This window comes from Coloeus monedula, assembly GCF_965178545.1.
Source record: "Coloeus monedula genome assembly, chromosome: 11".
Classification (NCBI taxonomy): Eukaryota; Metazoa; Chordata; class Aves; order Passeriformes; family Corvidae; genus Coloeus; species Coloeus monedula.
The window spans coordinates 8492036-8517020 of NC_138791.1; the positions used below are offsets into that span (position 1 = coordinate 8492036).

Below are 24985 nucleotides of genomic sequence, written 5' to 3' on the forward strand. Positions count from 1 at the left end.
AATATTTTGACTCACAAACAACACGCCCCTCAAAATTATGTTTCCTGTGTTGAACTATACACTTATTCTTAATTTGTTCTGGGAAGACAACTGGCTCAAATAGCCACTAACCATCTCATAATCATGACCTTCAGATTACACCAAATTCATACAGATGTATATTATGAAATGGACAACTAAGACCACAAAGTTATTTCTTCTATACTTCAATGAAATTACAAGGGACATAAAAAACAACAGAAAAAAGGAAGACAAGGCATAAAATATAACACAACTATACAGGATTTTAGATAGTAAAATTTAATAACAATAACAGGATGCAGATGCGCAAATTTCTTTTAAGGAAAATTAGTAAGTTTACTCACATTTTAGATATAATATTTTTTGAATAGAATGCTTACATACAACAGTTAAACCCTCCCAAACAATTTCCATTTCTACATTTTTTCCTCATTAAGCCATTTTGCCAAATTCAACTCAAACTTTCATGCACATTTGAATCAGAATTTCACCTATGATTAAATTTCTAGTCCTAAATTTGCAATAAGGGAATTATTTTGCAACAGGTTAAACATGATACTCACAGGGGATGATCCTTCCTTCAGGTGTGCAAAAACTCTATCGAATGCTTCTCTGAAATGTTCTTTCACAATATCTTTCACTAGATTGAACAACCAGGCTCTGTCATCATCTTCCACCAGACGGTCATAGAAGACCCGAAACACCTCGTGCACGAACAGCCGAATCATCACATGTTTGTTTTCAACTGCACTTTTCTTAATGAGCAAACAGCCATGGATAACCCGTGAAAAGTCACGCAGGTTGAAGGTATAATGAGATTTGGCTGGTGTGGGCAAAAGATTTTTGATGGCTTTCTTATACACCTTCAGACAAAAAGAACAGAGAACAACAAAATTTAAAAAAAATTAACACTGACTGCATTATTATCATAACTCCTAAATGTCTTCTAAAATGTTATTTCTCAAAAAAATCCCTTCACACTACATTATTGTAGAGCCAAAGGAACTTTAATGAACAAATTGAAGGAAACTTCCATTAAGGTATTTGCCTCTTACCTCTAAAGTGGCAGTGACAATTTGATTTCCAATTGTTAAGAAGTCAAAAGGGAAGTCATTGGTCCTTAGGTAAAGAGCCACTACAGTAGAGAAGATGCGTGTCATTGTTTCATCACTGAAAGAATTGATGGTGCAAATGTTGAAGTGCCGCAGGAACCGAGGGGTGACAGGATTCCTCCCACCGCCTGGAGGCCCCATAGCTGCCACTAACTGTATGTCAACAAGGGTGATTTTAGAGGTGTCCTTAAAATCATACCTTCAAAATAAAATGCCATGTGACATTTAGATATGGATACAACACATTTGTTACACCTTCAATGCAGCTGTATGACAGACTACTCTCTGCATGCATAAAAAAGTATTTAAAAATATTTTTTAAAATAATAGGCATTACATAATATATAATGTATTTCTATATATTTTATATTTTTAAAAACAAACAATCCCTCCTCCCCAAAAAACCAAAAAACAACTAGTCCTGTAACTGTGTACCAGTTAATCTTAACATACCATTTGCTGGCCCAAAAAAAAGATTATTTTTTAAATTGCACTCCATAAAACCTGGTATGAAATTTTGACATGAGTATTAAAAGTGTAACTTGTCAAGATATATTATCCCTATTTAAGAGCAACAGATATTTGAGCAGTGCCTGGAATCACAAGAGTAGCTGTATTTGAGAAGTGCCTGGAACTGTAGAATGATCCAGACTCAGGAAAACACCTGCTCCAATCTTCCAATCTAAGCAAAGCCACAAACCTCAAAAGCAGGGAAGACCTTCAGCTTATTTTATTTCATGACTATTATCAGATCTGATTTCATTGTGAATTTTAAAAAAATATTTTGAGATCTTGTTAAAAAATTTTTAGTGACTAATAATGGATAATAGGGAAAACCAACATAAGAAATAAAATCAGAAGTTTTATATAACTGGATATATATAGATGTGTACAGAAAGCTGCGAACTCTAAGGAGGAAGAGAAAGAAAAAGAACAAGAAACTGCACTGGGAAAAAAATTAAAATCATAAAGGCATAAATTATTAATTTTATTTAATGTATACTCACTCTGCTAAAGTTTAGCATTAGAACATTCTAAAAAACTTAAACCAAATTTGATCATCAATTTCCCAAACTGAGAAGTCCTTAGAGAGTAACATACAAGTTGCTTCAAGTTTAAAAAATGGATTTTTATATAAACTAAATCTACCTTAACATTTACAAACCACTTCAAAAAAGTTTTGAAAATAAAATTGTAAGGAATAAATAAGTATAACAGCAAATACAGCAACAAAAAATTTCAGTTGTGTTTCAAATAATTACCAAAATCCATGGTCAAAGAACTGTCTTAGAAGTTCTATAGGAGGCTGTGCCCCATACTTCTCCAAAGCAGGCATATTCATATCATCTACAAAAATAATGCATTTTTTTCCCATTGGAGGGCCAAAGACTCCTTTGCGCCTCTTGTCCAGCCTGGCCATAATAATGTTCTGCAATGCAAACAGGATCATTCAGAACACAGATTAAATATTCATATCCACAATCTCCTTGAGACATAAATGATCTGTTCTACTAACCTGGGTCTGATTGGCACTCGTTCGAGCTGAAAAATTAATGAAGAAGGGGAAGTAGCGCTCCTTTTCCAAGTTGTTCATTAACTTGTCCTTGACATACACAGATTTCCCAGTTCCTGTTGGTCCCACTAGAAGCAGTGGTCTTCACAAAGAGGGAAATAAAGCACACAGACTGCAGAAACCTAACACTGTAAACTAAATGCAGCTGGAAGTCCAAGGTTTTACTAACTTGCCCTTCTTTTTCTACCTCTAAAAACATTAGTTGCCTAAAGAAGAAACCAGAGTGTTCTAATGCATTCATTAAACCCTCTCATAATTTTAGTTTGCTTCTGCCACCAAGAAAATGGGAGGGGAAATAAACATTTCTCATTTCCTCATTCTACTGGTGTTGAAGTATATGAACACATGGGAGTTAAAGCTCTTGTGATAGGTCTTGCATTGATTCAAACTTCCTAAATCTTTCAGCCTTGGAACCTGAGGCTGGTTTTTATTTCATTCTCTTATATGATCTGATCATGGCTAATATAACTGATTTTGATATGATTAATCAAAGAAAATAAATTAAAATATGTATTTAATTGCCAAAGCAGAAAGAGGATGCAAAAAATTTTGGGCTGTCCTAACATCATCATCAGAATGAGAATACAAAAGTTAGACTATAATAAGGTTTCATAAAAAAAATAAAACCAGACTGCTGGGCAAATTTTTTTGTTTGTAGTGAACATCTGTTTTAAAACGGCCGAATAAACTGAGGGTTTGATACAAACAATGAACTCAAAGAAAAGAATAAGAGATATTTCTACCTATGATCAAATTTCACTTTAGAAATTTGTAGTGAAGCAACTTACTTTCCATGGGTAATGAACAGGTCTAGCAAATAGGTATAGCGAACTGTATCCATGGTTGGGACTATAATATCTTGAATCTTCACATTTTTATCACTGTAATTAATTTGTTCAATAAAGTCATTCCAGTGAGCCCAACCTACTTTGACTTTGAGCTAGGAAGAAGCACAGATGTAGAACAGACTGGTGTTATATATATGAAGGGTTTTCTCTACTACCTCACTTTCAAAAAATTAAAATAATGGATTTTAATAAACTAATGAATATTTGATGTTTCAAAAGATCACACATTTCGTTTGCTTTACCTCACTAATAAAGTACTAAAGTACATACCTAAACTGAGACTCCTTTCTTTTCTTTAAAATTTTGTTCAGTGAAAACAAACAAAAAAATCTACACACACAGAAAACCACAACAAGAGAAGAACATTTCTAAGAGACACCACAAACAGAAATTGTAACATAAGCAAACTACCTATGGGCTTAATATTCTGCTTTCCTTCTGAACAGTCCACGTTATTCCTTCTATACAAAAGCAGTTTTGAATCTGCCAACTGAGCTTGAGTTACAAAAGAACTATACTGTGGCAGTAATACAAATATAACTGAAATGTACATCTTGGTATTTCATTAAAAAAATGGTCAGTACACTGGTATTTTAAAAGGAAATAAAAATGCATTGTAGGATTTAATCCAACCAACACTCTACAACATCCAACGGGCTTCAAAAAGTTAAAATACCCACCTGGCTGTATTTTCCTTCTATTATGACAGTAAGAATCTATTTAGTGGATGCAGAAGCCAATCCTACCTCATACACGTAGTCATAGACCAAGCCTTTCTCTTCCAAAGGACACTCCCACTTTCCCAAACTCTCTGGTACAGGATTTGTTTTAGATTTTCCAGACAAAGTTTCCCTCAAGAAATTATCAAAAATTGTCCTGCTGTCACCATCACAAGTCCCACCAATGGACCAGATTGTGGCAAAAGCAAAACAACCCTGCAAGAGCAAAAAAATTAGTAACTGTCTCATAAATTGACATATTACACACCTTGTACAGTCTGATTAGCAAATATAATTCTAAAAAATATTGTTAAGCAGAGAGATGCTAGAAATTGCCCTTCAATATCCCTGGCCTAAAGAAATTTAGAAATCTGACTATAGACAGAGCACACAAAAAAGTCTTACTCAAGGACAGAGAAAGAGAAAGAGAAAGAGAGAGATAACAAAAAAATAAAGGCCACTGACTACAGCAGTATGTCACAGGACAAAGCCTGAGAAGAGTTCTAATGACAAACCAGGATCTAGAAATTTTATAATTCAATTTTAAATAACTACTTTCATATTCTATTTTCTTCAGTTTTTCATAGGAACAATCATATAAGGTCAGACAGAGGATTCAGCTAATATAACTGTCAGAAAACCTTCTCCCAAGGAAGTGTTGCTCAAACAAACAAGCCAATCGGTGTTGCATGAATATTTATTTCCTTTAAGAGAAATAGGACACTTTGCTTCAGCTAACTTCTTGGTTACTTAAGAAGCACATTTAATAAAAACACTATCCCAATTAATTGGAAAAATAGGAGAATTTTTAATCATATTTGTCACTTTTAAGACTTCCATCTCATCTGGGCATCTCCAGAGTGTGGGGAGAGAGAGCAGGGAGGTAGTAAAATTGTTTCACGTCTCTCATTCACAAATTAAAGTTACTTTGATTAGTACAATTGTTTTGAAAACCAGCACATACAGAAATAAATATACATTTCACTACATGTTAAAAAACCAACCATAATCCAGGCACGGATGCTTTTGTTGGTGGGATCTTCTTGCACAGCTGGACAAATCAACATTTCAAAAATCCGTGTGAGAGCTACTACAACGTTGATATCACTTGTAGGTACCAGTTCCTAAGAGATTCAAAAGGTTGGATGTAATACTTTACATCTTTAGCTAATTTATCTTTTGGAGATAAATTAATTAGATCACTAGCTAATTCTGAACACATATTAGAAGGCAAGGTATACACTGACTTTTACCCAAAAGATCATTTGCCCCCTTCAATCATTGAAATGTCAAGACCTTTAGCTTGTTAACCATGTTCATGGCTACCATGTGACCACTACAATTATACATCTTAAACCAAACCAAAACCCACAGAAGTAACTGCAGCAAAACATGAGCAAAATTCTAAGCACTGTCACACTGAGCTTGCAAGGAACTACAACCTTCCCCTAAAACTTAAAAAAGCACTTCCTTATACAACACGAGATCTTTAAAGAAAAAAAAAGTACAAAATTCTCTCGGGAATACTTTTTAATCAGTGTTTTAAATACAAACTGTACTTTCAAAAATAAGAAGATGAAAACGATGATCAAGTTTCAAGTCTTAGCTGACATTCTCATTTTAACTTTCCAAACTGGTCCCAAGAGCCACATATTCATTCCAACTGTGCTTTTCATGAGAGAACAGTCACTTCCTACCAAGGGTAACAGAATGGACATAGCCACTAACTACTGCAGGAAAAAATGTCAAATAATACCTTGCACTGTTTCTGACGGACTCTTAATGCTGGTGGTACCAACCAATCAAAAAGTCCCTGCAGAAGAGCTTGATGTTCCTTTGAGTTCAGAGGTTCAGGCAGTTTACTCAGCCAAGAGGTAACAAGTGGCCTCCAGCCCAGCTGAGAAGGTTCCAAATAAATCATGCCACAACGACTGACCGTAGCAGGCTAAGGAAAAACGGTAAACTCATTTTATTGTGCATTTAATGTACTGAATTTTGTTTCATATTTTCACTAAATACAAAACTTACTGATGCCTGGGAAAGATCCATTGTTTCAAAAATAAGAGTCATCTGAGGGGACATTTGAATGACTTCCCCACTCATCAAACAAAGCTTGAAAGATAAAAAATAACATGCAAGGTTAGAAAAAAAAAATTATTGTAAATTACACTACTTCCTATCTCAGGAGAGTTCTTTATGAAAATTGGCAAAACCAAGTAAAATCAAAGGTAAGGTCAACTAGATAAAATGTTGAACCACTTGTAGCAATAGATTTTTATCAAGTTTTAGCTAAATTCTTCACTTAAACCATAGCACTCCATAGTAACCTACCAGTAGGTTCATTACAATCAATCTTGCATTTAACAGGATAAAGAAAAGAAGAAAGGACAAAAGATATCTGCAGATATTGTTGCTAATGCTGAAGCATTCCAGCCAGAGAAACACTACTCTCTCATATTAAAGTAAGAGTCCAGCTTGAGTATTTTGAAACATTATCATCCAGAACTTAAAAGTCCCAATGTTGTCTCTCATTTTTATATTTGCTTTGAGATTCCTAGGGCCCATTTACAAAAGTGGTGTTACAATTTTGACTGCAGAAGCCATTATTTTGAAAATGCAAACCTTTGTGTCTTGGGATTATTTTGAAAAGCAAGTGTCTAAGTTTGTGCAGGCTTAGAAATGATGGGGTTTATAATATATAATTAATTGTAATTTCTGATGTTTAAATTTCAATTATTTATGTTAGAAAATTGCATTATGACATCAGGAAATACTATAGAATTCATGTCTTTCAGCAATGAGTTGATTTTGTGATTATGATTCCAATAAAGTAAAACAAAACAAACGAAAAAACCCCAATCAAAAACCACTAAAAAAAACCCTTACGACTTGTCACCAATGCCACCTTGCACTTGCTCTTTTCAAAAGTCAGGGACTGCAGTTTGTATTTGTGGTTTTACATGTAGGAGGGTATTTGTAAAATGTCACACAATTTTATTCAAGCATTTATTTCACTGACTGATACCTTTTTGTTGTCATCCAGAACCGTGTTCATGCTTTCTATCCACAGCGTATCGATGGGGCCATCGAAGATGACCCATTTGCGCTCGGGGGTCTCGGACAACGCAAATTCCCTGAAGGTTGTAGCGACGACCCCATCTGTCCACTGACAGGGGGAGATGTGGGAATGGGGGGTGAGACAAAGAACACAGAGTACAACCTGAACTGCCAGTCACAGAAACCCTTCTCTTTGCTTTCCACTATCCCTCACTTTTAATTATTCTCCTCTTACGCTGCAGAGAGCACATGTAACTTTGGAGTTTCACCGAGGGTCTTAAAACATCAGCAAATTTTAAAATAGATTTTCTTTCACTTGAAAAAAATATTGTAACAAAAAAGATCAGCAATTCATTTTACTGAAACTTAGAAGCATTTCTGCTCTGTCTTGCATCTGTTTCTCTCCAGAGTCACCCTAAGTTTCACTATTTCACATTTACTACTTCATGTCATTCCTTCTCCAAGCCTAAGTTTCACACTTGGGAACTCATGAGTTTATAGATTTTTCTAGATAGTTTTTGCATTACTTTGATTATACTGGTTAAGAACAGACAGAGAAATGAATGCAATTATGTTTGATATGATTTCCTAGCATGGATGCAACTATAAGAGGACAATGACCTTCAAAATGGTACTGGTTTTTTTTGCATATTTAAACCTATATAACTGCATACACACATGGTACTGCATTTTTTATATCTTAATTAAAAACAGACCATAAAAGCATTAGTTAAAATAAAATTTACAATTGTGTTCTTATCTGTTTTAAATCATAAAATTATGAATTCAACAGTTTACTATCCATAATAATAGAAACACAATATACAGGGAACATTATTTTTTAAACATACGTTACCTCATGGGATATCAGATCAAACTGCCCAAAAAGCTGGCCCATAGTGATTGATTTTGGATTCATAGTTCTATAAATGACTTTTTCTTCTTCACCATAACCACGCTCCTTCATAAGAGACAATGTATCTGCCAACACGTGTAGAACTTTGGTCTTCCCAGAAAACGATTCCCCCACCAGCATGAAGCTGTTAGATGGAAAAAAAATCCTGCTATTAACACATTTGTCATGCAGTTTAGACTTTTACAGATCACATGAAGGCCAACAGTATCAAACATATGTTTAAAGCTAATTTTCACCTAATTTTCAAAAAGTGAAGCAAGTAAATTTTCTTTGTATATGTAAAACATCTTTTCCACAAACCTAGTTTATTTGCACATGCAAATCTGATTGCATGATGTCTTATGGAGAGAATTAATTAATGAACTGAATATTAACCATCATATGGCTAATGTCATGTTGTACCTATTTTCTGCACACAGTTGCTATTCTGTAATAAAAGCTAGGAATAAAACGGCACAGATCTGACAACCAATATTTTAATACAAATAAGCTTTTACAGTCCTAAGTTTTCACCATACTGGTATCAGCACCTAAAATCATTATACATATGAGAGTACTTCTGATATCAGAAAGAGTACAATTCCCCAGACATACATCCACAAGAATTTTGGAACAGGCAAAAGCAGTATCAGTAATCAATTGTTCCAATACAAAGAGGAGTATTTTGGCACCCTCAAAACCTTCTATAACTTCATATAAATTATTGCTACAGTATAAGTCAGAATTACAACAGATAGTGCGGTGATGAGAATCTTACCCATGTCTAACAATCATCATTTCATATGTCTGTATCATTTTCTGCATAAAAGTTTCTACAGGTTGGACATTATGTCGAGTGCAACATTCATTGGCACATTCCAGAAAATCCTAAAATCAAAACAAATCATAATCTTATTCTTGCTACAATTTAAATTACTGTCCTGCACTACACTAAAAGAGTTTGTGCTCATCAGTAAGGGTTTCAAATTAATTAGTAAGTGAAATATTATTAGTCAGAATACAGCAAACTTCCTGCGGGAAAAAAACCCACTTTTGTACCTCATGTGCTAGAACAGGATTTAACTACAATTTTTATCTTGAGTAGAAGGCGTATCACCCTCAGGAAACCAGCAGTGTGCTTTGGAACCATACACTTTTATCAAGATTGCAGTATTTACTTAAAACTTAAAAGTTAATCCAATTTGTTTTTCCAACATACTTATCCTTCTTTCCAGCTATCCTCCTACAAAGGAAGCATTAAGTGTTGCTATAAATAAAATACAAGCACAAAGCTTAATCGCATTTAATTATGTCAAAAAATTAAGAAAGAAATCAGAAAGCCTAAAATTTGGCAAATGTGCAGGTCAATTCCCAATCTGTAAGGCACAACCCTTGAGAATGTAAGGGAACTCAGATGTGGATTATATTCAGCACAGATAAAGAATTCCCTTTGCTACAAAGTTTCATTGCAAGCATTCAGCAATTTTCCTCATCTTGAAATACCTCACTGCATTAATTGCACTTGATTAAAAAGCAAATCACCACAAAACGATCAATGATCATCACCAAGGAAAAATTACAAGACTACTTACATTGTAGTCTGCCTCAGGAAGCTTGATTCCAGGAAATAAATCACTAGTTATACCCATGAACAGAGGTATATCATGTGACAAAAATTTGGGCTCATTCACATCTTTAATTGATCTAAGAAGCTAAAAGAAACAAATATGCATTTTACTGTTTTTATTAAGAGACAAAGCATAAGGTGTTCAGCGACTAAAATAACCTAGTATGTAACAAAGATGAATTCATTAAATGGGGCCTTTGATAAGAACCATGCGATTCCCAGCACAGCCCTGGAAAATGCAGCATGTATTTTACTATCTTCATTTCACAAACCACAAAACACAGATCAGTGATGTGAGAAGATGGGCTAGAACTGCCTTCAGAACTCAGAATGGCATGCATCTATGAAATTCCTTAAACAAATATTCCCTCGGGAACTCACCAATATATCCTCATCTTCTGTAGGAAATTTTAACTTCAGATTCCCCGCAGCCACCAGCACAGCTTTGACTGCCCGCATGCCATAGTCATAGTGATACTGAGAGGAAAGCTGTTCTGAGCATAGTCTGTAGGTCATGACTATCTTCACTGACAGTGACTTAGCATTCAAAAATCCATATGAATAGAGGGAAATTTCTGCTATCAGAGCATAGTTGGGAACCATCATGGCTACTGTTCGGAAAAGAACCTGAAATACACACCCAAAGAAATATCTTTAAATAAATAACTTAGGAATGGAAAGTAATTCAGAACTTTTACAGGTGATGGATCAGTATCCATCCCATCATGAAACAGAATTATCAATACTTGCAGCTTATGACTCCCTAGGAAGTTAACCTAAGTGAGCTACCATCAATATCCATCTCAATGTACAATACAGTGCAGAAAAGACACTGTCCCTCTCAGCTCTTTTCCCTCAGCGGTGTCTCCAGAATACAAAAATGCCATTTGCCCCTTGCACAGATACAGGCAGCAGTAAGGAAGAAAAATGTGGTCTAAGGCAGGTGAGAGAATGCACTTCCTTTCTTTAAGCATCTGCAGTTGGTGTGCTCCTCATGCGGCACTATCTCTGCTTTCAGTTAGTAAAGCTTCCTTATGGAAACAGCTCATCTGGTCAAAAATAATCATCTCAAAGGTTACAGACACATCTATTTTATTATTTTACCTTCAGATTATCTGGAAGTTCAGAACGTCCTGCATAACCTGGATTCATAGTAATTGCTATGAAACAGTTGGGGTTAAGCTTCAGCTCAGTTCCTTCAAAAATAAATGTTTCTAGCTTTATCTGTATGGCTCTCTGGATGCAAAGGATCTGCTGTGCCACTACAGACAGCACTTCCAGTTCAATGCGATTGAATTCATCAAAACATGCCCAGGCACCTGAGGAAGCCAAACCTTTGAAAAACTGCAAATGAAGAAAGAAACCAATCGTATTGCTAACAGAACCTTAGAAGATTCAAAAGAAATTAAGACTGTCATGTTGGAAGTTTAATTAGATTTAAAAATTACAATTATGATAATAATGCTTTAACCTGTCTAGATCATAGATCAGTGATGTACTGAAGAACAAAGTTTTTTCTTGGTTCTAAAGCAAGCTAAATCAGAAGCTCCCAATCCCATGAACTCTTGCTTCTTTCATGTTTTAATTAGCAACTTAATAGGCTTTCCTAAAGCACAGAAAATGAAACATGTAGAGAACAGCATACAGCATCCAAGGGTAGCAGAGCACAGCTGCCATATTTATTTGTGTCTGCAAAGTAGGGACCCTAAAATTTTCATGGCTAAAAAAAAAATTCAGCATACATTTATTTTCTATTTACCTTTCCCATTGCCAGGTAATCAAGGCCATCAGAGCAGTTAAAGACAACACACTGAACAGCAAGAGCTTTAGCCAAATCTTTGGTGGTCTCCGTTTTACCTGTTCCTGCTGGACCCTCTGGGGCACCACCGAGGTTTAAATAAAAGGCTCCAATCTAAAGCACAGAAATAGTTTATGGAAATTATTTGTACTTCATTCATATGAAATTATTCTGAATGAAAATGGTAAAATTAAATTGCACCTGATAGTTTCATACACTCATTTTATCTAACATAAAAGGTATGGTTTTACTAATTAAAAAGAATCTGAAATATTCTTACAGCTGGGAAAAATATGCAAGAGAATTTAATTTTGACCCTAACAGAGTTTAGTTTTATTATTATCGTAACCATGATTGGTTACTCAAACTTTATTGTACCCAATCTTTCAGTTCTTGTTTAGATACACCTTTCAAGTTAAATTTGTTGCAGTTACTTGTTGCTACTCCTTGCTCTCTCTGTTTGCCCTTTAATATACTTTTTTCCTCTTTTCTTTTCTTTCCCACACCATCCCCCTTTGAAGCATGTGCATTCCATTGACCATTCCATATTCTCTCCTATATTCTATTGAAGTAGGAGGAAATCTGACAGAAAAAAAAAAAAGTTGCAGACTTTTAACAAACAGTCCAGTTTGCAGGCTTTAACCAAACAGTTACAGGGCCACGTTTACATTGACTGACAAGTTCTGGGAATACTTTACTAAGACATTGGTGGGCAAAGAACAAGACCTCCATTTGCCAGAATGCCAGGCTTCCACCTGCTGTGCTCTGATTCAAGGTTTGTGAGCCTAAAACTGAAACAGACTAGCAGCTGCATCATCCTCTCACATCAGTGTACCTCGATGTCTTGACAAACAGCTACCAAGCATCAGCTACAGCCACACCATGGGTGCCTAGCAGAACTTACTCCAGCAAAGAGACTGCAGTAAATGATAATGAGAAAAGCTGCACCTGAGATGACTTTGGTAACTTTCAATTGTCAGGTTAGCTGAGGTTAAACCAGCACAATAATAAACACCTCTGCCAAGAGCAGAGATACTAACAGGTTGACAAATCTGTACTACTATTAGGAACAGTGTGATCACAAGTGCATCCTTCTCCACTTAATTTAGCAGCCACAGAACACCAGAAAAGCACTTTGGGTTCTCATAATCTGTACAGCAATCAAATATTGTCTGGTTTTCCTGTGTGTTTTAAAAAAGCACAGCCACAACAGAACAACCCACTAGTGTTTCAGCAACGTTGGTGGGCTGTCCAGATTTGTTGTTAGGAGTGATTTTTATGTTTAGCATTCTGTAAAAATTACAAACTTCATTCTAGCAGAAACAGCAGAGTCTGACAATAAAAGCCCTAAAAGGACAGCTGCACTGAACAGTGTAAGCAATACTACAGCACAGTAAATACAATTTGCAGCAGCCCAGGAGGGAGCTCATACCAGGGTGCGGTAACACCTGTCTGTGAGAGGAGTGATCACCAGGCGTGGGGAGTTTCCGAGGTATTCGTAGGCATATTTCACATTGCAGTTAATGATGCACACACGAACGTTCTCATTCTGCCAATAATAGCGCAGCTGTGCAAGCCACTGAAAGTCTGTTTCACTCTGCACACCTGACAAACACAGAGTTGACAGGAATCATAAAAGATGTTGCAGATAACCAGATTTTCTATTATGGTTAAATTTAAAACAGCTTTGAAATTATTAATGTTGATGCTCGTATCCAAATACTCACAAACCCATCTTAGTACTGTGCTGTTTTAGGCAGTAAAATCTGATTGATGAACAATTCTTCATTAACTACGTGTTAAGAAAAATGTTTTAAAATATAATTACCGCTTTCAATCATTTCCTTGATGACATCTCTAGCATGAACATCAATAGTAACCAAGGCACCCAGTGTAGTCCTTGTTTGCTTTGACAGTTTTCCTCTCACCAGCTCTACAATATCATTAAGTTGAAGCTGAAGTGTATCATAATAACCCTTTAAGCCCTAGGAGAGAAGAGGTTATATCACAGTTTCAAGTGTTTCAGGCTTTTTCATTCTGACTAAATAGCTTAACAGAGGTTGCTTATTAAGCTACTCTTTTATATTGTCACAGTTTTGCATCAACGTCTCTCTTACCCACAATTATGCATTTATGTTGCAAAGCTACATTTTAAACTACGATTGCTCTAAATAAGAATATTCAAGTACTTGCATGAAAAGTATAAATCACTGTACATAAATTTATGGATGTCAAACACACATGCTCATAATTTTTCAAATTTTATTTTGACTGTAAAAAACTGTTTGATTAAACAAAATTCATCAGCTGAAATGAAACAATAAGATTTTTAAAAAATTATGCATTACACAGTACCTTGGGTCCATCACGAAGAACTTCATGTACCTCACTTGTCCAGTACATTTGAGACACACACAACACTACTTGGCCAGGCCACTCCAGAACCCAGAGCTTTCTCTCAGTCTCTAGATATGCCTGAAACAGGTAAATACATTACAGAAACACAGTGTCTGGGTATGTTTATCACAATGTAATACAGAAGCTTATAATGTAATCCTATTAATATTCTTTGCTAAAAGAATACTATTTTCCTATTTGCAATGTCCAAATGGAGCTTTAAATGCTCTTTTCCCCTTAGGTTTACCATTTTTTACCCAATAATTTAAAATATTCTTAGAATTATCCTTCCATATTACAGAAATATTCACAACTTGTTAACTTCATAGAAAGAAACATTTTCTGTCTAATGATTTTCTTTTAGGAGGAAGTAAGCATATTACAAATGTCGTATTTCTAATTCATAAGAAACCTGAACTATTACATCAGGTGATATATCCTGTAAAATAGTATTGCTGAGAAACTTTTAGAAGAATTTATATTCAGTGTTAGAGGAAAACGACTTGCTTCTTATTCAAACTAAACTCTAGTGTATATCACTGGCCTATAAATACAAGTCATGTTAACTTGGTCCTGGCCCCATAACTTCATCAACTCCTGTGTTGAGGAAGAATTTTAGAAAGCCAAGGGACAGCCGTAAGACAAAGATAGGTGTGACAGATCTTAAATTATCACAAACCCCATACCATTCTTGATCTGGCAATTACATCACGTATAGTCTTCAGCATAATATCTTCTACTTGAATTAACCACTTCTCCACTGCACCTCGAGCTTCAGAAGTAGAAATGTTTGAAATCAGTTGTACACGCTCGCCTTCAGAACTACACATTCCTTTAATATCCAAATTGCGAAGGAAATCCAGTTTAGCAATGCCTTCAAAACACTTCTTCAAGTGAGGCTGAACTCTAAGAGGATCCTTAGTCTCCGACAGGATCTCCAACATTTCATCATTAGACAAGAAAAAGAAGCTAAAAAATTAGGAAAAAAAAAAAAAGGAAATACAACTGCATTATCAAGCTATTTTTAAGACTGAACTTATTCACAACAAAAAAACCATTCAGAATCTGTGGGTTTTAAATAACCAAAGCTCATCATACCGGGGAAAGAAGAGACGTTTTTTCTCAAGGTAAGCATTAAGCCCTTTCATGATTTTGTCAAGAAGCTCATTACAGGTCTGAAGCTTCTCTGTTAATCCTGGCAAGGAAGTAGCAGCGAGAACCTGTACAACAAATATGTGCAAACTGTCAGCTATAAATGAGATATTTCAAACAGTAGAAGTTAATCAAATAAGGAACAACATAACTTTGTTTCTAGAAAGCCTAGGGAACTGAAATTGTAGTTCACTGTATATATTCTGAAAACTAAGCATCCCGCCCCTCAAAAAAATGGCAAGGGAAGCTACTGTTTCCTGTTAGTAACTGCTATTTCCCTTACCTTTGGGTCTTCGGCACAAAACTGCATAATCTCTCTCCACAGCCTATCCACAGTCTGAAACTGCCGCCCCTCTTCTGGCATCTGTTGCATAATATCCTCAGAAGAAAAGATGGGTTCCAAATACAGCCACTGGGCCTGCACTTTCAGCCAGTCATCAATGTTCTCCTGAATTTGAATTAAGCGTCTTTCCCATTCCTTAATAAATGTTTAAAGAATGTTAACTTGACATTTCCAAGCAAATAATGTTAGAGACAACAAACAACCTTCAGGAAAGGTAGACATTGTGTTATTCTAGCTCCCAAAGAGAAAAAAAAATGTCTACCAATAAACAAAATGAAAGAAAAATATTTAGGAGTATTTAAGTTCTTCCACATATACAGATGGCCAAAGGAGCTCAGGCATTTTTTACTTACTTGGAAATTATTTTCCAAAATGCATTTATCACTTTACTGCTATGAACTTCCAACAACTTAATTGTTAAGCAATAGCCAGGAGGCTACCAGTGATAAATTCTGTTTCATTTCCCCACAGCATGGGCTCTTGTAGCTGAATGGCAGCAGGGACACAATACCAGAAAAGCCACCTCAGCTCATAGGAGAGATCCAGCAAGTCCACCATTCTGTTCCTTAAGTGGACAATAGCAGATACCACTGGAGCAGGCTGGAGAGGCTGCCTGTAAAGCGTAAATACTATATATGTTCACTGAGCCTGCTTGAGCCTGAACATTTGCCACATAAACTAACAAAGAACTACGGAGGGTAACTGCAAAGCAATTCCACCAGCTTCTCTCCTGTCAATAGCCATGGTGTGAGCACCACAAAGACTATTCTAGCCCTGAAATTCAAAATCAGGTGTAAAGCGCTGCCATCATTGCTCTGAGGTCTGATTAACAAACATTCTCCCAGCCATCAAGAAGTTTCTTTGCCCAGAGGAAAACACTATAGTTCAAAATTTGAGTCCAAAACTCAAGAATTAATAAGTGTTCTTATTAGCAATAACAGAAATATAATTTCCAGTTATTAGGAAGCAAGGGTAATGGAAATAGAGATTTTGGAAAATATGAGAAAAAATAATCATGTTCTCTCAGTTGCACTTGAATCTGAATGGAAGATGGAATTCCAAAACAGAAATAAGGTAAGTATGACTCATATAAACTCAAAAGATTCTTGCTGAAAAATTAATGAAAGCATTTCATTAACAACTCAAAAAACAAAGTTGTAAAACAATTGGTATACTATTGCACTACACTTATCCTACAAATAAAAATGGCTGAAAAAAGTAGTCATTGTACCCTGATTTCCTTGTCAAATGGTTTAATGAAAGGTGATCCTCTCATTGTCTGAGTTTTCATAATCTGATCATCGAGAAGAGCCTGAATATCATCCACTGAAGACAGAATATGAATACCAGTCTCACGATACACATTTGTGTTGAAGGAAATTGAATCCCAGGTTTCCATCATGGTATGCATTGCTTTCTCCAAGGAAAATTCCTATTTAAAAAGAAAATAGCTTGGTCTAGTGACTGAATTGGTTTTTTCCAACTCACTAATTCAATATATAAGCTTATCTAGCTGAATAAGCTATTTTGCTCTAGCAGCACAAAGTAACTACTTGATATTACTTTTCCTCAGTATATCCTTTTCTTGCACACAGAAAGCAGCACGCTTTGGAAATACTAATGATGTCACATGAGATACAAATGCTTACACTCATCATTGACATATAATGGGCCAAAGTCTCACCAAATCTCTTCTGTTGCATAATGGCAAAGACAAAAAATGCCAGTAAGTCATAAAAATATTCCCTAAGAGACCCGACATCATATTTGTCACTATCAAATCTCTGTGCTTACCTTGCTTGCAGCTACACTTATTGCTGTAAACTGTTCCAAGTAAGAGGATAGATTCTGTTTTAAAACTTTTCTCAGGGTAGTTCCAGCATCTGGTGTTATATCATACCCTACTGTATCTGACATCTGCTGCCAATGACGTTCTCTCATGCCAGGGTTACAAAAGACAGCCACAGTCGGAATATTCTCCTAATTCAGAAAAGACATTTTAAGGCAAATATTGTCATATACATTATTTCTTAATTTTTCAATAACCTTTCATGTGCATTTAAAATTCTGCTACAGTAGCCAAAGACATGAAAATCTTTTCCAAAAAGTGCAGAGGGCTCCATTCAGTTATCCATTCCATTTCTAAATAATTATATTAACTACCAAAGAAGAAATATAGAAAACTATTAAGCATAAGTATAATTTTTCAGTGATGCTAAACTTTGCTTCTATTAATGTAACAGAGTCCCATTTCAAAATTCCCAACTACATCCTTTTCTGCAAACCAAAAATTACTTTTCTCCTGTATGTGTTCAATCATTAACAATTCCAGAAACTATCTAAAAAATACTAAAAAATCCAATTTTATTAAAATGAATGGGACAGTAAAATCTGGAAATGAGGATTCAGAACACACTCTCTCTCTCTCTCTGACACCGCATCATTTACATGTACTGAGCCCTGAATTTAGCATTTGTCCCTCAGCATCAGATATTAATATCCCTCACATTTTCTTACCTTAAAATCTTTAATCTGATCCAGAACTGTAGAACACATTGTAAGAGTTGGATTACCCTTTACAGCTTTGCGTCGCAGCGTCTTTTTCTTGTCCGATGCTGCTTTCTTCTGCTTTTGTTGGAAGAGTCTTAACAGTTTGTACATCTCTCTGTAAAACTCATCCATCTCAGCCTCCATGCTTTCCCCATCTAGTTCCAAAAAGGTCCCATCCATCCATCTGAGAAAAAAACATAAGGTCACAAAACAGAATAACAAATGTAACCCACAAATAATTATCACTTTGTTTTGCAACACATTAATAGCAATTTAAATTAAAGCAAAGCTCTCCTTCCATATTATTGTTATTCTTTGCAAAATTCTAATGCCCAACTAGAAGTGGCTCAACCACATTCTTCTGTGTATTTGTGTAATTCTCTTAAGTCTGAGTAACTGCATGAATGGGGAAATATTTAAGTTAACCTCTGGATAGAGATCGACATATGACATTTAAAAATACACTAGGTCTTGTATTTTCAAACCCCCCCCACTTTCAGCCATAGCACATTATAACTTCTGAAGAATGCATTAAATGATAAACAATCTCCCTTAATTTATACACAGAGCACAGTTTTGTGGTAGGATCTAGCCACCAGACAGCAACACAATAATTTGAACCCACCATTTTGGACAGCTGCTAGGTTAAAACCAGTTTTGGTTACATATAGACGATGAGCTTTCTAGTTGAATTTCTTCCTTTTCTGGAACACAAAATGGCTCATAAAACAATTTTTCTTCTTAATACATTTCTTTCACAGAGCTTGTCTTATTACAGGCTACACCAGCATGACCAATACAATTAGAACCTAGTCTGAGATATGCTCTTCTGCTCTCAGGCACATGGTGTAATTCTTCTGTGCAGGGCCAAGACTTGGACTCAATCATCCCTGTGGGTCCCTTCCAACTTAGGAAATCCTATGATTTTATGATTCCATGATTACATTTTAAAAATAAAAACAAATCAACATTTTTTCTAGCTGAATTAAAAGTAGCAAGCCTGATACGTGTATTACCCTTTTATTTTGCTTGCTAATAACACATGTTAACAAGAAAACAAATCCATATTCTACATCTGACATGGACGAGACCAGCATAAGCATTTTTCTCACTCTCCCTCTTATAGAATTAGGAGTGGAATTACCTTTTTTCTGTTCGCTGCCATTTCAGTATAAGATTAAAGAGTTTCTGGTATGGTTCTATCTCAGCTTTTAAGTTGTTGAGGAGTGGGAATTCACTTGGTTTCCATCCAAGCAAAGTCTCTTCTTTATTAAGAGCAGCTACTGTTTCATCAGTGTCCTGTATTGTTTTCTGCAATGTCCTCAGGTCAGTCACATACTGAAATCAAATAATAGTATATTTGAGAAATAACAAAATTATGCTCTGAACAGCTATCAAAATAAGATATCAAAATATTATAAGCTTTCATATTAAAATTTTAGAAAACAAGATTAAAAAACTTGTCTGCTTATTGATGAGTACATAAACTGTGAAGAACCCAGACGAACATTATGAAAAATAAAATTGGTTCTCATTACTGAATTCTAGAGTATTTCCAAATTGTTTGTGCTTTAAAACTCACTGTTCCAGGAGGCAGGCACATACTTTTTTATTACCTGGCAAATCATATTAGCAACTGGGATTTATTAGCTTAGGATTTCTGTTTTGTGCTTTGAAGTGTTTTGTTTTTTTAAAAAACAAAATTTCTTACTATGCAATATCCTCCAATTAAAGCACAAGCCATGCTCTAGAAATTAAAATATACTGCTAGAAATTCACAAAGTTTTGGAGCCAGTGGCCTGCTCTTCACTAGCATAACAATGAAGTTTTGAGGTTTGTAGGAAAAAAATATCAAAAGGCTACCAAACACTCTTTCTGAACTGCTATTATGATTACCTATCACCTAATTCAAGCACAACTTTATAGCAAACTTTCCTCTAAATAAAATGTTAATTGACAATGAAAAACAAAAATGAGAGGGAGACAAGTGTAATTTTATGAGCTTCTTCACTGTGCAAGAGGATAATAAATGTTTCAGTTCACATTCGCTAAACTGATTACTTTTAATTATAATTTTTTTCCATGGTCCCTGTGTATTAAACACAGAAAACATTTCTACTGATTTTATACTATTGATCAAACCTGTTGCATGCGATCCAGTTCTGAGTATTCTTCTAATTCTATTACAGAATTATAAAGCTTGTCTAATTCAACATGGAGGTTATCACATTTCTGTACTGCTTCTCGTTCTCCTTTAGTTTTAGACTGTTCAATCAGCTACAAAAGAATTGATATTTTTCATGACAAAAAAGCAATGCAAAGGCAGTTTAAGTCCCTTCAATGATTAATATACACACTACCATCTAAACATTTAGTGCAAACAGACAGAAAACAAACAATGCAGATAAACTATTATCTTACAACAACTGAAATTTCTTTTCGTATGTCCCACTTAAGTGTGTGCAACCTCTATATGCTAGCATGGAACCTTCATCTCAATCAGAACAGTTAGGATTGCCTTAAAGGCCTCCTTCAGGAGTCAGACAACAGAAAGGAAAGCATTACAGAAAAAAAATAGATATTCTCATCTTTGGGATTCAGTATTTTACTGTCAAAAAGGACACCTACAGTTGTTGAAAGCCAATGCTATCCCACATGTACCTGTGGTTGTAAAAGGCAGAAATTCTACAACATAAGACCACCTTATAGCACTGAATCTGCACACTCAAGGGTTTCTTTTAAAGTACCAAAGAAAGAAATCAGTCAAGAGAGAGGAGATCTCCTAAGACAAGTACACCTACTTGCCATGCAAAATTTGTGAAGCAGACAAACAGAACTTCTCCAAAAGAGGAATCAATATTTTCCTTTTGCATTAGAATAAGAACAGACTCATATCTGAGAGCATAGAATGCAAACATACAGACTCATGAAAACTCGATGTGAAACTTTTCTTGTCCTCAACCTCTAGCACAATGGAAGTCACTTGACAGACAGTTACAGGGTCCCACTGCTCAGGGACTCCAACTAAGAAGTGAGATTCACTCTGTACTACCATTTTCATTAAAAAGAGGTAGAACAAGCGTCATGGACTCTCTGTGCAGAAGTAGAAAATTAATTTTATTGATTTATTTTTGGGGGGTTAAAAGAATACTTTGTTTGCATGGGGATAACATGCAAACAAATTATTTTACGGACAAAGCAGTCTCCCAAGCTGGGTATCTTTTCAGTCAGAGGCATATTTACTACCCTTGGACACATGCCTTGGTATCTAAACAAAACTTAGTAAAGGAGAAATCCTTAATTGTAATATTTAAAAGATATTGATTTTTTAAAATGTTAATTATTAATTCTTTAAAAATTTTAGAAGAAATTATTAGATCTATGCTAAACTACTACAGAGAGGCAAGGGAACCCTAAAAGACTTGACTACGTCATAGACAGAGACAAAGCATGCTAAGGAAGATGAATACAGACCGTGGAAGAAAACCAATCTACAGTCACACAGAGAAAATGAGATGTTGTGTATCTTCTGTTGATGATTGCTAGAAAACATTGCTCCCACTGTTCTTTTTTTGACAGGATAAAATACCTTTTTAACTAAATGACTTCCTGTCCAGACACTCAGTCTCATTAAAGGCCTGGCAACTACATTTTCAGTACAAGACATGTGCAGTGTAGTGAATTTTCATCTACCTACATGTAACCTAGTACTGACCACAAGCATGTTAGGATAACAAGACTTGGTGAAGCTTTCAAGTTACAGAGACAGTTTTAGAATTTATCCACAAAAAGTCCACTTTTGTTACAAAAATCTGGAAATATGTTATTCATGCATGTCTAAATTAGTATGGTTTATGTTATATGTGTATATACATTATATATGTTATGTTACATGTGTATATACATTTTGCTGAGGAAACAAATAGCTCAAGTAAAGTGAGAAGTCTATCAAGCCAAAATATACCACAAACTAAGAAAATGCTCTTACAATATCATGCTCTTTAAAAATGAAGTTGATCTTCTTTGGCCATAATATAGCTGTTGAATTTAGTTCAATGTCTTCAGGAGCAAATGGAAAAACATCTATCAAGTAACTCATTTGCCGACAGCACTCCTACAAAAAAAGATTTCACAAAACTTTAGGTATCATAGGTCTGTTTAAAATATGGGGTAGGACAATATTATCCACAAACATAAAATAGAAATCTACATTTCATGAACTTTTCAGAATTCAGAGCTACTTCAGCCAATAGAATATTAACATTCAAAATATATGTGTAATATTTTTCAAATCCTTCCCCTGATCATGAGTTGTTTCTCTAAATATGACTCCTGTGGTCTGTAAATCTATATGCAGAAACACTAATGTTATTAAAAATATACGAAATATAATTTCTGCAGATATAAACGTGTTATATTTATAGACCTATTACCATAACAGAAAATCTGATACATATTCACACACACACACAAACTACTCCTAATGTAACATCACCTGTACTCTGCTCAAAGAATGAATTGTTTCTCATGTGTTCAAAATCTGTTGACTGTTCTTACATATAAAGTGTTTCTTATACTTGTCTGTTACATTTTCACAAATAGATTTTTAAGCAGTACTGAAGTAAGATACAAAAAATAAACTGAGTGATTTATTAAAAGCTGCATTTTCTCACGGACATGCAGAACACATGGGAATGGGAACAAGAAGCAAAGGCATATGGCAAAGAATAATCTGGACTTCCCACTTCTGTCTGAAGTTACACTGAGTTTATTCACACAGGCAGACAAAAGTCTGCACTCCAGAATGAATTCTCTATTTGTATAGGCCAGCATATCTAATAAAAGATCAAGAATTAAAGGATAGTCATTTACCTTGCTCCTTTGCGCCAGGTCTCGAATATCTTTGGTTTTGACCCTCTTTATGTAATCCATTATTTCTACCATTTCTTCTGTTGACTCAGGAACTTTTAATGCCCATTCCTTAATGGTTTCAAATTCACTGCATATCCTATAGTTTTATTTTACATAAAATACCAACATTTTAAGATTTTAGTTTGACTGGCTTCAAGCTCAGCTTTAATATAATTAAAAAATCAAATTACTTCTTTAAGTATTATCCCCACACAAATTCCATTATTTATGAAATTAGAAAGGGAATATGACCAAGTCAGACTAGACAAATACTGGTTTCTGACTTGCAATAACTGCTTTGTTTGGATTTTGGGGTATTCTTCTGAAAGAAATGCTTTGGTTACCTGTTGTTAGTAAAAGAACTTCAGAAAAGTATCATTAGTCTACACACAAATACTACTCTAGTAAATATTTTCTCTCTTTGGTAATGTGGAATCACTATATAACTTGGCCACAACTGTTCATTTTAACTAAAAAATGTAGTAAGAGTTTCCTCATGACTTAATCCATACCTGCAAATTAACCTCCTGTTAAACTAAATTGATACCCTATGGTAAGTTCACCCATGTAGAGGATGAAGGGAAGGTGGTGGATATAGTTTTTCTCAGTTTTAATAAGGCTGTTGATAACTGTCCTTCACAGAATCCTTCTAGACAAGTTGTCCAGGTGTGGGATGAGTGGGTTCATGGTGTGCTGGGTGAAAAACTGGTGAAGTGCAGAGCTCAAAGGGTTGTAGCAAATGGATGGTGACTGCCACCAGAAGTGTTCCTTGGGATTCACTTCTGGGCCACTTCTGTTCAATGTGTTTATCAATGATTTGGATGCAGGAGTTGAATGCACCATCAGCAAGTTTGCTCATCATACAACTGTGAGGTGCTGCTGACTCTCTTGAAGGATGGGACACCTTGCAGAATGAAACATTTCACTGTGATTAAGGGGATGCAATGTAATGAGTTGAAATGCCAGATTCTGCACCCAGGATGGAGTAACACCTGGCACAAACACAAATGGGGAGGAATGGCTTGAGAGCAGCCCTGCGGAGGTATCTATTAGGTAATACGAGAGTCTAACCAGCCTTTCCTTTGACAGTGCAGTAATACTGTAATTCACACTTAAAAATCCAGAACAGTAATGAAGTTCTTTGATCTTAGTTCTTTGATCTTTTAGCTCCTCCATTATTCAAGTCTATACTAAAATGTTCTCCTACCTTTTTTTGAGACTGAAACAGCAGAAAAAATACAACAGCTGGTGCAAACTGCATTAGATCATTAGTTAGCCAAGAACCTTCAGTAAACAAAAGTATGGTATATTTGCATTTCTTCTACATGTTTCTACTATGCATTTAAACATAGAGCATTCACAAGCAGAGAAATTCTACTTACCTTTCATTTTCTTCTCTGTAATCTGTAAATATTTTGTCCATTAGCATTTTAGCAAAGTTGTTTGCACAATTAGCCAAACCTTGCTTTAAATCCTCACAATTCAAACAGATCATAGGGAAATAAATCACCTCTGGCAAACTCATGATTTCCTTCTTGAGGGTGAAGAATTCATCTATGAACTTCAGAAAAACATTAGACTTTAAAGCTCAGAGCTGTTGCTACATGAGTAAGTATTAGACATTGAAGAAAATAAGTAATATTTCTTCTATTTACCACACATTTTTAGGGGAAAAATCAGTTATGTTGTAGGTAGTCCATATAATTTTTAGCTAAAAGCTAAGCACTTGTTGTCCTCTGCCACCTTTTTATTATTGCTGTATGTATAGTAGAAATTATTTATGAAGTATAGAATTAAAACTTACAGTAGTGTATTCATCAAAGCTGGGTTGTTCTGCTATAAATCTGCTTATACGTTCCTCTGCAGTTCCATCTACAAGCCAGCCATAACTTTCAACTACAATTCAATTACAACATATTTATATTACTAAAATATGCATGTCATAACAGCAAGTTACACACTACAAAGAGGTGAAACAGATA

General features: G+C 35.2%; 1 protein-coding gene across 1 annotated transcript in view; it reads right to left on the reverse strand.

Moving 5' to 3' along the window:
- The window catches only part of DNAH12 (dynein axonemal heavy chain 12), a 57835-nt gene that overhangs the window by 26463 nt on the left and 6387 nt on the right, over positions 1–24985 (reverse strand). Inside the window, exons 10-40 of the mRNA XM_082288749.1 lie at positions 24808–24899; positions 24386–24564; positions 22965–23100; positions 22081–22206; positions 20235–20369; positions 19237–19430; positions 18060–18276; positions 17337–17522; positions 16774–16974; positions 15483–15677; positions 15146–15267; positions 14734–15016; positions 14006–14125; positions 13479–13635; positions 13083–13255; positions 11612–11764; positions 10957–11196; positions 10234–10479; positions 9818–9937; positions 9004–9113; positions 8187–8370; positions 7299–7439; positions 6302–6385; positions 6030–6218; positions 5278–5397; positions 4301–4489; positions 3495–3646; positions 2650–2788; positions 2396–2562; positions 1077–1332; positions 585–884 (exon numbers count right to left, since the gene is read on the reverse strand). Of these exons, the coding sequence (XP_082144875.1) occupies positions 585–884; positions 1077–1332; positions 2396–2562; positions 2650–2788; positions 3495–3646; positions 4301–4489; positions 5278–5397; positions 6030–6218; positions 6302–6385; positions 7299–7439; positions 8187–8370; positions 9004–9113; positions 9818–9937; positions 10234–10479; positions 10957–11196; positions 11612–11764; positions 13083–13255; positions 13479–13635; positions 14006–14125; positions 14734–15016; positions 15146–15267; positions 15483–15677; positions 16774–16974; positions 17337–17522; positions 18060–18276; positions 19237–19430; positions 20235–20369; positions 22081–22206; positions 22965–23100; positions 24386–24564; positions 24808–24899 (5306 nt within the window). The remainder of the gene's footprint in view (positions 1–584; positions 885–1076; positions 1333–2395; positions 2563–2649; positions 2789–3494; positions 3647–4300; positions 4490–5277; positions 5398–6029; positions 6219–6301; positions 6386–7298; positions 7440–8186; positions 8371–9003; positions 9114–9817; positions 9938–10233; positions 10480–10956; positions 11197–11611; positions 11765–13082; positions 13256–13478; positions 13636–14005; positions 14126–14733; positions 15017–15145; positions 15268–15482; positions 15678–16773; positions 16975–17336; positions 17523–18059; positions 18277–19236; positions 19431–20234; positions 20370–22080; positions 22207–22964; positions 23101–24385; positions 24565–24807; positions 24900–24985) is intronic.